Here is a 15,707-nt window from a genome sequence, read left to right as displayed (position 1 = left end):
GAATCAAGGAGCACTGATCTAGAGCAGTTGTTTGAAATTCTTCCCACCTTTTCGACATTGTGTGGGAATGTATTCTTCTCCCTTAAGAAATACACCATACTATGTTGTGTTGCAGCTGGCAGTCGTTCTGGCTCCCCTGGACGTCTCCTGAGCCATACATACGGCAGGATCCCCAGGGCCACTGGAGGGACAACACCAGCAGACAGGAGGTCTAAAGTCCCCCGCAGCCAGGGCTGCAGCCGAGACACCAGTCCAGACAGATCAGGCCTGGGTAAGGACCAGGAAGAGGACCACACACACAGACACACTGAAGACAGAAAACAGCCCTCTACAGCTGTACTCCGAGTCTCCAACCTCTCTGCTCTCTGAACCACCTAACCTCCTGTCTGTCACTGAATGCAACCACGTCTCTTCCTCTCCTCTGTCCCGACGAACTCAACTCCTCCTCTACTCCGCCTCTCTCTCTCTCTTTGAGTGTGTTGGGCTGCCTGGCTGTGTGTTATAAAGCTATTTCATCTTCCTGCTGCTCTCTCTCTCTGTGTATGTCCCACCCCCCCCACCACTATGCTAGCGAGGAGCCGTATCCCCCGGCCCAGCATGAGTCAGGGCTGCAGCAGGGACACCTCTAGGGAGAGCAGCCGAGACACCAGCCCAGCTCGGGGCTTCTCTCCTCTGGGTGAGTACAGTATAGTAACATGCCCACCCCAGAGACCATAGCCACCATGCCCCTCAGTGCCTGAACCCAGACTAGCCCGATGGAGAGTAGATCACAAGAAAACCAACCGAAACAAACCTCTTCTGCTTCCATCTTCTGCATGCGTTAACTTGTGTCTTTTCACATTTTCCCCTTTCACTCCTAAGTGAGTGACAACAACATTTTCCTCAACAACCATTTTTTACTAATCATGCTAGAGTCATTGACGACATGGATGTGACATAATACAGGGATGAGTTGACGCTGAACTTGTGTCCGCTGTAAGCTTATTGACTTGCGGTCAGAGCCTTTGTGTCCAATCCCGGGATGCCGCTCAACATTCTTGGTGCTAATGTTGGCATGAAGCCAGTTAGCGTTGTCACATGATAGAATGCCTCCTCCTCAGGTTGACAGTCATGTACTGTATGAGTTGAAGAAGATACTATTTTTAAAGGTATGTCAAACTTTACGTGTGGGGATATCCACTCCTGGTCACACTTTATTTGGATAGTCCGGATTGGTCATACTACCTGTTGATAAGCAACTGGTTGCTAAGGTTACGGTTAAGTTTAGAATAAGCGTTAGGGTAAGGGTTAAGTTTAGGGTTAGGATAAGTGTTAAGTGTAAGGTTAGTGGTCCTCTGTAGCTCAGCTGGTAGAGCACGGCGCTTGTAACGCCAAGGTAGTGGGTTCGATCCCCGGGACCACCCATACACAAAAATGTATGCACGCATGACTGTAAGTCGCTTTGGATAAAAGCGTCTGCTAAATGGCTTATTATTATTATTATTATTATTATTATTATTATTATTATTAGGATAAGGGTTAGTGTTAGAGGGGTTAGGGTTAGTAGATGGACTATCCAAATAAAGTATCACCCCACTCCCTCCCGTGTTCCTCCTCTAGCGTCCAGACGTGTCTCCCGCTCCACCAGTGCTCTCCACTCGGCTGAGTCCGTGGGCCACTCAGGTGACCTGTCCTGCATGTTTCTATTAAACAGACAATAGCATGTCAGTGTTCCATAGTGCAGTTCACCTCAGAATCCCACAGAGGGCGACATAGAGCTGAGCATCCTCCTTATTTCAGTTTGGATGCGTCTTACTTTTCAAGTCAATCTGTGTTCTTTTGTGTCATTCTGTTTTGTTAGTACACTTTTGTTTTTATTGGCAGATTTTTATACTGTGCTGTAAAAATACAACTTAAATTCATCATATTATTATTTTGTGCTATACCCTGTATCTTCTCTTGAGTTTCTCATGGCGTGCTGATGAAATTTGCTTCATTTGTTTTTCCACCATGACTTCTACTCCCCATTTTGTTAATAGGTCGACTGTTTTTCCTTTGTAATACTGTATTACTGTGCTCCTATACAATACTATTATAAAAGTATTATTCAACCTCTCTGTTTCTCCTCCAGAGCGTCTAGGTCTGGCTCACCAGGCCCGTATCTCAGCCTCTGTCAACGCCATGAGGATCCTCAACACTGGAACTGAGGTGGAGGCAGCTGTAGCCGACGCCCTGTTACTAGGAGACGCCAGGAACAACAAGGTAGATGTTAACCTCATCATTAACATCTATTTTGACTCTTATTAGCCTCTCGATTGTAGTCACATGGTAGTTTGTTTAACAGTAACAGTGTCATTGATTTGTCTTCACTCTGTGGCATGACTTAGTGAGTATACTGTATATGTACCTGTACGACCATCTGACCTCTGATCCTTGACCCCTCAGCGGCGGCCAGTCAGACGGCGGTACGAGTCCCCGGGGATCTACTCAGACGATGACGCTAACAGCGACGCCAGCAGCGCCTGCTCTGAGCGGTCGTATGGCTCGCGGAACGGCGGGCCGCCCCACTACATGAGACAGACGGAGGACGTGGCCGAGGTGCTGAACCACTGTGCCAGTTCCAACTGGTCAGAGAGGAAGGAGGGTCTGCTGGGACTACAGAACCTGCTCAAGAGCCAGAGAATTCTCAGGTGGGATGGAGACCATCTATTTTTGTTTTGAACTTTTGTAATGTATTTGAGGCCGTCACTGAGACAACTGGGCTCTAGATAGCGGCAGGTAGCTTTGTGGTTAAGAGCGTTGTGCCAGTAACCGAAAGGTCGCTGGTTCTAATCCCCGAGCCGACTAGGTGAAAAATCTGTCGATGTGCCCTTGAGCAAGGCACTTAACCCTAATTGCTCCTGTAAGTCGCTCTGGATAAGAGCGTCTGCTAAATGACCAATTTATTTAAATTTAGATAGAAATCTAGCTGAAACCAAAAGGCGCTGTGCGATTGATGGCTTTACTTTTTTTCCGCTCACGTGTTGCAGTCGTGTGGAGCTGAAGAGATTGTGTGAGATCTTCACAAGGATGTTTGCTGACCCACACAGCAAGGTGAGCTCACAACAGAATCCCCCATGTCTGATATAACCTGTGTTCTGACGGGAAGCTAATGTAGTTACTGTACTAACTGTCTGTTTCTGTGTCGCATGGTGGTCTTTGCCGTGGACTTATAACATCAGCGAGTAAGTGTTTTTGTCTGTCACCTTTTAATAATAATGCAATTGAATCAAACTATTCAGATAGTTGATTGATTAATTATTGATACTGTGTGTTGTCCTCTGTAATACTCCTTAACAGTGAAGTAAATATGTACATTATAGCCTATTATTGAGTGGCTGACTGTGTGGTCACTGCATCTGGTCTCAGGTGTTCAGTATGTTTCTGGAGACCCTGGTAGACTTCATCACCCTGCACAGAGAGGACCTGCAGGACTGGCTATTTGTCCTGCTCACCCAGCTGCTGAAGAAGATGGGAGCTGACCTCCTGGGGTCTGTACAGGCCAAGGTCCAGAAGGCTCTTGACGTCACCAGGTCAGAACTAAAGCTCCATCTCTATTACCCTTTTCACACAGGTATTTTTTTTCCTCCCATTTTGTGCTTTTCAGCACGATTCCACCAACTGTGGTGGATGTGTAACCTGGCCAGCTCAGTACAGCTTGGTTTGGTTCTGCTTGGTAGTGTGAAAAGCCCTTAGATGGTGCTTTTGTCTGTTTGTGGAGTTTCTAGTGGATCAGTCCCTCTCATCTCATGGCTATTTCTCTTGATTTTCCTCTCTTTCCCAGGGACTCGTTCCCGTTCGACCAGCAGTTTAACATCCTGATGCGTTTCATCGTAGACCAGACCCAGACCCCCAACCTGAAGGTCAAGGTGGCCATCCTGAGGTACATTGAGTGCCTGGCCCGTCAAATGGACCCCGCAGACTTTGTCAACTCCAGCGAGACGCGCCTGGCCGTCTCCCGCATCATCACCTGGACCACGGAACCAAAGAGCTCCGACGTCAGGAAGGTGGGTAGAGTTGGGTTTGTTTGTTTCCATAGCAACAACGTCAGACACTTCATTTTAATTGACTTTATATTTCACAGGGACAATACACATTAATCAGCATTTCTGTAAACGTGCCAGATTTAACCAGCCGGCTAATTTTCAAATAACTATTGTTTGCCGGCTTCATCCCTTTTTGGTTGATTTTATTTGAGTATTTTAAACTGATCATTTCCCCACCCTACCCGTCGGTCGACCCCCAACCCCAGAGCTTCCTCCATAGCTGGGCGGGTGAGGAGTTGTCAGGCAGGCCCAGCACCACCGTAGCCTCTCTACCTGGAGAGGGGAACGTGGAGGAGAGGTGCAAGCAGGTAGTAGAGTCCCATCAGTCAGCTGCTCGGTCTGCAGTCTGCCTCACATAACCTCCCCAAGCCTGGGCTCTCTGTCTCTAACACAGCTTGGCCTTGCTGGCAGACACAGAGTTGTTTCTGCTTTATAACTGTGACAGTGCAGGGGTGGGAATGGGGACTGAAATGGCTCTGAATGAGCCATAACAGTTGTTTCTGCTTTCAAAGGGTTCTTCATAATGAGTGAATGTTAAAGCAGCAATCAGCAGTTGAAATGATAACAAGGTGTCGACCCCACCACTGTTTCGCTAAAAAGCTGAGAGATGGGGCTGGAGAAATGTAACCGCTCTCAAATTCATAGACCGAGCTAGGGATGCAAGGACTTGACCAGCCATGATATCAAAATTATAGTTTTAACCATGTTTTGAGGCTATACCGTGTTTGTTTACATTTACTTTGTTTACAAACAGTGGAGTAAAACAAGCTTTTATTTGGGATTCTGATGGGGGTACAACAGTTGAACTAAGCTCATGAGGCATTTATAAGTTATAATCTTCAACAATCAATGGGTACATATAATTAACTTATAAGTCAAAACATGTATGTAGCAACTGCAGATTGCCCCTTTAAGCAATGGGGTGGGAATGGGCAACAGAATTGCTCTGAATGTGCGGTAGTATTTCATTTTCATAATATCCTACTGCTGCTGCTACTTATTACTCATGGTTCTTGTCTTGTTTATCTGCAGTGACAGGTTTGGTTGACCAACATGCATGGAATTCATACGAGAGCATTGTGATGCTGGTTTTTAACTGGTTTACAAGAACTGACAATGTGGTTTTAACTCGCCTGACTAACTGAATGCTATCTGAACCTAAACAAATATGTGCTACTGTATTTCTGTGCAATGTATTTGGATCATGTATTTGTAAATACATTGACCGATGTGACTCATGGTTACGTAAGAGCAGAATGGGCTTGTTGAATGTTCCGTCTCTTCTCTAAGGGCCAAATATTCCCTTGAAATGCACTTCATTATTGCGTGATATCATACATCAATGTTAATGGAAAAAGTGAACGCCCTCTTTGATGACCACTAACAATTGACCTCTCTGTGACCCTTTAAAACCCAGGCAGCCCAGGTGGTTCTGATCGCCTTGTTTGAGCTGAACACCCCAGAGTTCACCATGCTGCTGGGGGCCCTGCCCAAGACCTTCCAGGACGGAGCCACCAAACTGCTGCATAACCATCTCCGGAACTCCAGCAACACCGGAGTGGTAAGACCTGACTAAAATCGCTGTCTTCCAAAGATCTACTCATCATGAGAAGATGAGTAGTGAATTTACACAAAACAAGAATATTGAATTTGCTCAGGAAGATCCTCTCGAATGCGCTGACTATCTTCTCACTGGCACCGTTAGCCAATAACCTAAACTTTGTTCGCTGTAACATGGACAATAAAGTTGTATTGTAATCTAAACATACTGGGATTGCATCATATAATTAAGCAATAAGGCCCGAGGAGGTGTGGTATATGGCACGACTAAGGGCTGTTCTCAGAGTGCCTGAATTCAGCCCTTAGCCGTGCCATATTGGCCATATTATCACAAACCCTGAGGTGCCTTATTGCTATTATAAACTGGCTACCAACGTAATTAAAGCAGTAAAAATAAATGTTTTGTCATACCTGTAGTATACGGTCTGATATACCACGGCTGTCAGCCAATCAGCATTCAGGGCTTGAACCACCCAGTTTATAATGTACTGTAACTGCTCCAATTCTGTGTGATCCGCAGGCTTCTCCCAGTAACACCATGGGACGGACTCCTCCCCCAGCTCGCCACCCCAGCAGTCGCAGCAGCCCCCTCACCTCTCCCACCAACTGCTCCCATGGGGGGCTCTCTCCCAGGTAGGTCTAACATAACCTTTAATACCTGGTCCCCAACACACCATAGAAGTTAGTTACATCACTACTAACTTAACTAACAATGACAACAAGTAGTCCCCCGTCCCCGCTCTGCTCCGTTCCCTTCTCACATCTCTCTTTTTCTCCCTCGCGACTCTATTCCCCCTTTTCTTTCCCTCCCTCCCTCCCTCCCTCCCTCCCTCCTTCCCTCCCTCCCTCGCCGTGCTCTGGGTACATTACAGTCGGCTATGGGGTTGGAGTGCTGATGGCCTGTCGAAGTACCCCCCTCCCTTCCCTTCTCCTCTCTCCTCCACCCCTGCTGCCCCCTCCCTCAAGACCCTACGAAGTGCTTACTCTCCCAGGTACAATGTCACATGGCTGTGTCACCTTTTTGATTTGTCCCTACCCCACAGTCTCTTTGTTTTTCCTTTTTTTATTTTATTTTTTATTTGTTCACCTTTATTTAACCAGGTAAGCCAGTTGAGAACAGGTTCTCATTTACAACTGCGACCTGGCCAAGATAAAGCAAAGTAGTGCAATAAAAACAACACAGAGTTACATATGGGGTAAAAAACATAAAGTCAGAAATACAACAGAAAATATATATACAGTGTGTGCAAATGTAGCAAGTTATGGAGGTAAGGCAATAAATAGGCTATAGTGCAGAATAATTACAATAGTATTAACACTGGAATGCTAGATGTGCAAGAGATTATGTGCAAATAGAGATACTGGGGTGCAAAAGAGCAAAATAAATAACAATATAGGGATGAGGTAGTTGGGTGGGCTAATTTCAGATGGGCTGTGTACAGGTGCAGTGATCGGTAAGGTGCTCTGACAACTGATGCTTAAAGTTATTGAGGGAGATAAGAGTCTCCAGCTTCAGAGATTTTTGCAATTCGTTCCAGTCATTGGCAGCAGAGAACTGGAAGGAATGGCGGCCAAAGGAGGTGTTGGCTTTGGGAATGACCAGTGAGATATACCTGCTGGAGCGCAGACTACGGGTGGGTGCTGCTATGGTGACCAATGAGCTAAGATAAGGCGGGGATTTGCCTAGCAGTGATTTATAGATGGCCTGGAGCCAGTGGGTTTGACGACGAACATGTAGTGAGGACCAGCCAATAAGAGCGTACAGGTCACAGTGGTGGGTAGTGTATGGGGCTTTGGAGACAAAACGGATGGCACTGTGATAGACTACATCCAATTTGCTGAGTAGAGTGTTGGGAGGCTATTTTGTAAATGACATCGCCGAAGTCAAGGATCGGTAGGATAGTCAGTTTTACGAGGGCATGTTTGGCAGCATGAGTGAAGGAGGCTTTGTTGCGAAATAGGAAGCCGATTCTAGATTTAACTTTGGATTGGAGATTCTTTATGTGAGTCTGGAAGTTGAGTTTACAGTCTAACCAGACACCTAGGTATTTGTAGTTGTCCACATACTCTAGGTCAGACCCGTCGAGAGTGGTGATTCTAGTCGGGTGGGCGGGTGCCAGCAGCGTTCGATTGAAAAGCATGCATTTAGTTTTACTAGTGTTTAAGAGCAGTTGGAGGCTACTGAAGGATTGTTGTATGGCATTGAAGCTCGTTTGGAGGTTTGTTAACACAGTGTCCAATGAAGGGCCAGATGTATACAAAATGGTGTCGTCTGCGTAGAGGTGGATCTGAGAGTCACCAGCAGCAAGAGCGACATCATTGATATACACGGAGAAAAGTGTCGGCCCAAGAATTGAACCCTGTGGCACCCCCATAGAGACTGCCATAGGTCCAGACAACAGGCACTCCGATTTGACACACTGAACTCTATCTGAGAAGTAGTTGGTGAACCAGGCGAGGCAGTCATTTGAGAAACCAAGGCTATTTAGTCTGCCAATAAGAATGCGGTGGTTGACAGAGTCGAAAGCCTTGGCCAGGTCGATGAAGACGGCTGCACAGTACTGTCTATTATCAATCGCGGTTATAATATCGTTTTCACTTTTGTTCATTCCGCAGCAGCAATCTGTGCTCTCATGTGGCCACTTTTCAGAGGATTCACCACATTAACAGCTTGAGTCACCAGTCTGTTCCACTCTGTCTCTGTCAACACGTACTGTTATGCATGGTTGATATTTTATATGAAAAGGAATAGCGGGATAAACTGCTTGAAATGACATCTTTACATACTAGGTAAATAAAATGACGTTGTTTCAACCAGTTTTTTCCTGCTTTTGCCCACCTGGCAGACGTCTTTTTCCTGTGGTGTTGTTGTATGTGTATGTTAGTGTCGTACTTGTATAATAACCCTCCCCTCCCGGTGTGACCTGAAGCATGTTGGAGTACGACACAGAGAACCTGAACACTGATGAGATCTATAGCTCCCTGCGAGGCGTCACTGAGGCCATCCAGAACTTCAGCTTCCGCAGTCAGGAGGACCTCATGGAGCCAGGCAGAGGCAAGAGAGAGGACACGGTGAGGGGCTTTGGCAATTCCCTACCATTCTCCACTCACTCACTCCCCCTCATTGATTTAAAATACTTGGATTGGTGTTAGAATGGACTAGAGGGAGTATCTTCCAACAGCCCTTTTAAATCCAGATCCTTGTTTGGCTACTGTTCTCTTTGGTCAATATATTAGTTTTCTCTAGAATAGACATGGACATGCATACATTTGTTATTTTTGACATGTATAAGACTGTATGGTTGTTACGTTACGTTACGTTATATCAATAGTCTTGTTTCTCCTCAGCCGGGTGTTGGAGCAGCATCAGACTCTGGTGTTGACGTGGTGGAGGGGCCCGGGGGTCGCACGGCCCTGGACAACAAGACCTCCCTACTCAACACCCCCTCCCCCCGTTCCTTCTCCGGCCCCCGGTGCCGTGACTACAACCCCTACAACTACACAGACACCATCAGCGCCTACGACAAGGCTGCCCTGAGAGAGACGGTGTATGAGGACGACGTGGAGCAGCTTCCAGATGGTGAGGCTGTCTCAAGGGTCTGAAATGGCACCCTATTCCCTATATAGTGCACTACTTTTGACCACCCTGTTCCTTACATAGCTCTGGTCAAAAGTAGTGTGCTATATAGGGAATAGGGTGCCATTTTGGATGGTCATAATACATTTAAGCAATAAGGCCCGGGTGTAATATATGGCCAATATACCACGGCTAAGGGCTGTTCTTACGCAAGATGCAACACGGAGTCCCTGGATACAGCCCTTAGCCATTGTATATTTGCCATATACCACAAACCCCCAAGGTGCCTTATTGCTATTATAAACTGGTTACCAACGTAATTAGAGCAGTAAAAATAAATGTTTTGTCATACCCGTGGTATACGGTCTGATATACCATGGCTGCCAGCCAATCAGCATTCAGGGCTCGAACCACCCAGTTTATAATAGGCTATATATCAGCTGTAAGGAAGACTCCCCCCCTCTCACCCCTCTTCCTCGCAGGCCGCCAAGAGTGTGGTGCAGAAAACAAGATGCTGCACACCAAGCACAGTTCCCCTGCGGAGCAACTGGAACTGGTGATTGATAGACTTTTTATTTTTATTTTTATTTTTGACTATAGCTACATAATAACACTATAAAGTCACGGACATGGAGATCCTATTAAATTCCATTTAGTGATCTATATGTAATTCTATGCTCACTGACTAATATCTATTGTGGTCATTGAAAGGTGGGTGAGCTGCTGAAGGAGCTGTCGAAGCCCAGTGAGAGGCCAGAGGAGAGGAGGGGAGCCCTGGTGGAGCTGCTGAAGATAGCCCGGGAGGACAGCCTGGCAGTGTGGGAGGAACACTTCAAAACCATGCTGCTACTGCTGCTGGAGACCCTGTCAGATCAGGATGTAAGGACTCTGGAGGAATGGATCAATGGATGGATGGATGGAGAGATAGATAGGAAGAAAAAATACTTTTAAAACAACAATCAACAGGGCGGCAGGTAGCTTAGTGGGTAAGAGCGTTGTGCCAGTAACCGAAAGGTCGCTGGTTCTAATCCCCGGGCCGACTAGGTGAAAAATCTGTCGATGTGCCCTTAAGCAAGGCACTTAACCCTAAATGCTCCTGTAAGTCGCTCTGGATAAGAGCGTCTGCTAAATGACTAAAATATAAATGTAAATGTAAACTCTGTCCTGGGAGCAATGCCAAAATCTGATGCTTGAATCCATTGTTTTTCCTTCCACTGTCTGACTTGTTGGATCTGAGCATGTCGTGTCCTTTTTCCCCAACCTGCAGCACACCATCCGGGCCCTGGCGCTACGGGTGCTGAAGGAGATCTTACGTAACCAGCCGGCCCGCTTCAAGAACTATGCAGAACTCACCATCATGAAGACCCTGGAGGCACACAAAGACTCCCACAAAGAGGTAGCTCTCATTGGCTGTCTGTCTGTCTATGAGGCTCTGCTTTAGAGGACATGCTAAGTCTGCACTTCTTGAATGAATAGCTTTCAACTCTGTGTGATGATGTGTTTGTTTTTTTATGGAGTTGATAGCTCTCGAAATAAAATGATGAAAAGACTATCGGGATGAAGTGTAGTCTTGCCTGTGGATGTACATGTACCCTGCTCTGCCAATAAACCAAAATGAACCCATTCCATTATCACCCATTTCACCCTCTTCACTCCACCCTTCCCTCTCTACCCAGGTTGTGCGGGCAGCAGAGGAGTCAGCCTCCACCCTGGCCGGCTCCATCCACCCAGAACAGTGTATCAAGGTACTGTGTCCCATCGTCCAGACGGCTGACTACCCCATCAACCTGGCTTCCATCAAGATGCAGACCAAGGTGATCGAACGCATCACCAAGGAATCCCTCCACCAGCTGCTGCCTGACATCATACCAGGACTACTGCAGGTAAAAAGGGCTTTATAGATCAAGTTGAATGATTGGTTGGTCCATTGGTTGATTTATTGATGTACTTACTGATTGGTTGATGTAGAAGCACTTTAAATGTATCTACTTCAAATAGAAGCACTTTAAATGTATCTACTTCAAATAGAAGCACTTGAAATGTATCTACTTCCAGTACAGTGTTGATGCTTGGGGTTTAGTTACGTAAAATGATTACTTTCTGTCCTTGGGATTATGCCACACTGTCTATACACTGAGTATATACAAAACATTAAGAACACCTGCTCTTTCCATGACATAGACTGACCAGGTGAAAGCTATGATCCCTTATTGATTTCACTTGTTAAATCCACTTCAATCAGTGTAGATGAAGAGGAGGAGACAGGTTAAAGAAGGATTTTTAAGCCTTGAGACAATTGAGACATGGATTGTGTATGTGTGCCATTCAGAGGGTGAATGGGCAAGACAAAATATTTAAGTGCCTTTGAATGGGGTATGGTAGTAGGTGCCAGGCTCACCGGTTTGTTTCAAGAACTGCAACGCTTCTGGGTTTTTCACGCTCAACAGTTTCCCATGTGTATCAAGAATGGTCCACCACCCAAAGGACATCTAGCCAACTTGACACAACTGTGGGGAGCATTGGAGTCAGCCATGGGCAAGCATCCCTCTGGAAGGCTTTCGACACATTATAGAGTCCATGCCCAGACGAATTGAGGCTGTTCTGAGGGCAGGGAAGGTGTTCCTAATGTTTGGTATGCTCAGTGTATGTCTAATGTTCTGATGTCTTTGTGTGTACAGGGGTATGACAACACAGAGAGCAGTGTGAGAAAGGCCAGTGTGTTCTGTCTGGTGGCTGTCTACTCTGTCATCGGCGAAGAGTTGAAGCCCTACCTGGCCCAGCTCACAGGAAGCAAGGTACACTACCATCTCATCTCAACACCCTGTCTGGGTCAGTCTCAAATGGCAACCTATTCCCTACGTAGTGCACTAGGAAATAGGGTGCCATTTCGGACGCAGACATTGTCTTTAATTCCTTCTCTTTTGTTCAAGATCTACAGGTTGCAGAATGTTTTTCATTATCTTGAAACGTCATGTTGGGATTTGTTGGTTTCATTCAGCGTCTTTACTATCCCACTAGATGAAGCTGCTGAACTTGTACATAAAGAGAGCCCAGACGTCCACCAGCAACAGCAGCAGCTCCTCAGACATCTCCTCATACTAATGAACATGGCCCTCCGGCTCCATCCATGTGTGTGCAGGTACATACAGTACAGCGTTGTGTTCATAGGGCACCAAACGGTGCAAAACAGACTGAAACAGGAAGGGACTACCTGGACTACTGGTCCATTAAGAAACTAAATTTCTTTTATTTTTACCGTTTGGAAATATTTTCCATGGCGTGCCCTAATGAACGCGACCCAGATAGGGAAACAGTTGTGCCTCAATCTTTCTTTCCAGACCTCCTTGTGGTTTTAATGTATTTTAATAAAGGCTGTAGGTTGTTCCTTGTTGGGAAACCCTATGCCTGTTGCAATCAGTATTTTATTTCCTTCTGTTTTGTCGTCTTGTAAATACTTTAATTCCACATATTTTATTACGATTTGAATGCGACACTACTTCACACCTAGTCAAATGAATGTAAAGAGCTTTGAATGAAACCTGAATCCTTTATAAACCGTCTGAAAGGTTTTAATGTTGATGGAAGCAGAGTGTTGCTCTGTACGCTACTGCCTCATTGTCTCTAGTGTTCCTTCTCGCAATGGATAGATAGGCCTATTTGGAAACGTGTTTAGTCATTTGTAAAGAGGCCATTTTAAAATGGCGGTTTCGATAGTAATTGTTCCATAGTATTTGCCGTCTGAAGAATTTGTTCTTAGTGGCGATGCTATGTTTTTAAGCCTGTATTTAAAGAATAATCCTTGTGAAGAGGTAGAATTTCTCAGTTAGTGAGAATCTAAAAAACCTTAATTTCCATTAGTGGGAGAAGATCATTTGGCTGGCCAATGATTAGTAAATGCAGTGAAAAGCTGGGTTGGAAAAGCCTCTGTAAATTGCCTATGTGTGTAACCTATGTGTGTAACGCCTGTGTTGACTGTGGTTTGGGCCCAGCAACTGGTGAAGGAATATTTTCCCTTTTCACAACGATCACAATATCACCCTTCATACATAATTATGAAAGGGGAATTATTGGTTGAGTTGGTGGAGGTTGAGTCTGCTGTTTTTGTGCAAAAAAATGTAGGCATGTTGTAATGAGATTCAAAACTACTGGGATCTGAAGTATTCTTGTAATGTAAAATCGCAATGAAGAGTCCTAGAACTTTCAAATGTGAAATATTTTGTCTAAAAGCAAAATATGGGCAATACCTATTCGTCATATACTAGAAAGACCTTGACAATCTGACATATTAGTCGATAATCTAAGGACATTTTAAGTGCAAGTGCTCGAAAATAAATCTTTACAATTTAAAGACATAGGAGGCAAAAAATAAGAAATAAGAAGTTTGGTCTTTTGAATTGAATCCAGCAATAATTAATTAGTAACAAAAAATCCAACTACTTGGATGAACTTTTTTGTCAAAGCACTGTTAACCATCCTTATTTGAAATGTACAGATGTCATTTTTAAGTGCACCTATGAAATGTTACTGCTGCTTTAGAAATACTAATCATGGCGTTAAACCTTATGTATTTTACTGTACTTATTATGAATGTTAAAGGTACAGTTGTTTCGATTAGAACTAGAATTCAGAGTTGGGGTTAACTCCATTTCAATTCAATCCATTCAGAAATTCCAATTTCCAATTTTCCTCAATGCTTGTCTATGGGGATAAAAATGAAATTGGAATTTCAGTTTACTTCCTGATTTGATTGAAATGAATTGAGCCCAACCCTGTTAAAAGTCAAGATAAGGGTGACGTGTTACTGAGAACACTATCGGGCCTTACTGTTTCTGTAGTAGAGTTTCACTACATTAACTGTTAAATGTACTGTAACAGTGCACAATGTTTCTTTTTTCTCAAATGTGAGAACTCATAGCAATTTTATCAGCTCTGGACTGGATGGAACATTGGCTATGTCCAAGTCCAAAATGTTGTCAAATACAAACGCAGTATTTCTTTTGTTAGACCTGCCTGTTGCAATTGAATCAAAAATGAAACTCAAAATGAGTGTTTTGTACAGTACTTTTAATAATTGATTCACGAACTCGTTATAAAAAGAGAGTCCGAGAGACCTCATTTGCATGCGAGGGGACATGCATATTATACCCAGCAACCTCAATGATTAACTAACATTCCCAACTCTGACTTTATGTTGAAGAGACGTTGCTTCTAATCTATGAATGTCTGGTCAGCTTGTATTATATAACACACACACACACACACACACACACACACACACACACACACTATTGATATCCATCACAGCTACCAAGCTAGGGCTGATTTAGCAGACCAAACATGGTATACTATACTGTGACTGAATGCTCTGTGCACACATTGGCCTGTATCAAAAACCAAACCCTATTATCCTCAAGCCATGTATCTTGAGCGTGTATTTGCTTGTGCCTTCTTTTTTTTTTTTACAGTATACCTGGCAATATTAATCCATACTAATAGCTTATGAATACTGCTTTTGAATTGGTCTTTTTGCCCCCATTTCGAAATACTGTATTATATGTCATGGATGATACAGGAAATGTGTTGCGTTGGAAGACCAAGGTTATGTCCCAAGTGGCACCCTATTCCCTACCTAGTGCATTACTTTTGACCAGAGCCTTATGGGTCCCGGTCAAAAGTAGTGCCCTATATAGGGAATAAGGTTCCATTTTGGATGTATCCCAAGGCTGCTGTAAATAAAGCCAATAGTGTAATGGCAGTATTTTCCACAGATGTAATATTGGCTTGGCTGTTCTGTTCCTTGTGAACCACTTACAATGCATGCTTCTTTCGTTTAGCTTCAGTTATTGTTTTATCCCTCACATACTTATATTTATATACAGTCTGTTATATTTTCTGTGTATTATGACAACTGTACATATTTCATGTTTTGTTCACTTCTTTCTCCTGTGATAGAATTAGTTGAAATTGAAACTTGAAATAAACCAACTTCTGTCACTGTCCTAAGCATGTCATCACATATGTTGTATATTTGAAGTATAAATTGAGAGCATATATACAGTATTTTCTCGAATGCGGGAGAAAAAATATTCTGCAGGACATGGGAAGAGCAGCAGATGGCGCTCTTTGCATTTTCTTGAGAGGAATAGCATCCTCTGTGTATTGCTTTAATATATCTTTTTGGAAATAATTTGGGCTGCAAAAGTAGGCTATCTTAGAGGAAGCAAACTGAAAGTTGAATTGAACAGTTATTAGTTGTCCTGCTGCTCTTATGGGCTCATGGGTGAACAGTAGCCTTCCCTGATCAGCGATAGGATAGAGGGCACAGGCCATTACGCTTAGGATGTGGTGAATCAGCAATAAGACCGCAGACGCTCATTTGTCACTGCAACATCCTTGGTCTGTGTGCGTTCTCCGGTCATCTGAAGGCTCACCAATAAAGAGTGGAAAAACACTGTCACCACCTGCATCATTAAGGATAAAAAACAAAGTGTTAGTAGGCAGGCCAG

General features: G+C 44.4%; 1 protein-coding gene across 1 annotated transcript in view; it reads left to right on the top strand.

The window, feature by feature from the left end:
* Nucleotides 1–15,200, top strand: part of LOC311112324 (CLIP-associating protein 1-B-like) — a 44,698-nt gene extending 29,498 nt beyond the window's left edge. The window contains exons 21-37 of the mRNA XM_084155385.1: nucleotides 116–271; nucleotides 572–676; nucleotides 2,111–2,241; nucleotides 2,425–2,669; nucleotides 3,009–3,072; nucleotides 3,388–3,551; nucleotides 3,803–4,025; nucleotides 5,482–5,625; nucleotides 6,145–6,257; nucleotides 8,555–8,696; nucleotides 8,973–9,204; nucleotides 9,684–9,757; nucleotides 9,913–10,080; nucleotides 10,469–10,597; nucleotides 10,878–11,084; nucleotides 11,880–11,996; nucleotides 12,220–15,200. Of these exons, the coding sequence (XP_084011511.1) occupies nucleotides 116–271; nucleotides 572–676; nucleotides 2,111–2,241; nucleotides 2,425–2,669; nucleotides 3,009–3,072; nucleotides 3,388–3,551; nucleotides 3,803–4,025; nucleotides 5,482–5,625; nucleotides 6,145–6,257; nucleotides 8,555–8,696; nucleotides 8,973–9,204; nucleotides 9,684–9,757; nucleotides 9,913–10,080; nucleotides 10,469–10,597; nucleotides 10,878–11,084; nucleotides 11,880–11,996; nucleotides 12,220–12,303 (2,498 nt within the window). The 3' untranslated portion in view covers nucleotides 12,304–15,200. The remainder of the gene's footprint in view (nucleotides 1–115; nucleotides 272–571; nucleotides 677–2,110; nucleotides 2,242–2,424; nucleotides 2,670–3,008; nucleotides 3,073–3,387; nucleotides 3,552–3,802; nucleotides 4,026–5,481; nucleotides 5,626–6,144; nucleotides 6,258–8,554; nucleotides 8,697–8,972; nucleotides 9,205–9,683; nucleotides 9,758–9,912; nucleotides 10,081–10,468; nucleotides 10,598–10,877; nucleotides 11,085–11,879; nucleotides 11,997–12,219) is intronic.
* Nucleotides 15,201–15,707: the final 507 nt, after the last annotated feature.

This window comes from Coregonus lavaretus, assembly GCF_964263955.1.
Source record: "Coregonus lavaretus genome assembly, chromosome: 38".
NCBI lineage: Eukaryota > Metazoa > Chordata > Actinopteri > Salmoniformes > Salmonidae > Coregonus > Coregonus lavaretus.
This window is presented reverse-complemented; position numbering and strand designations above follow the sequence as displayed.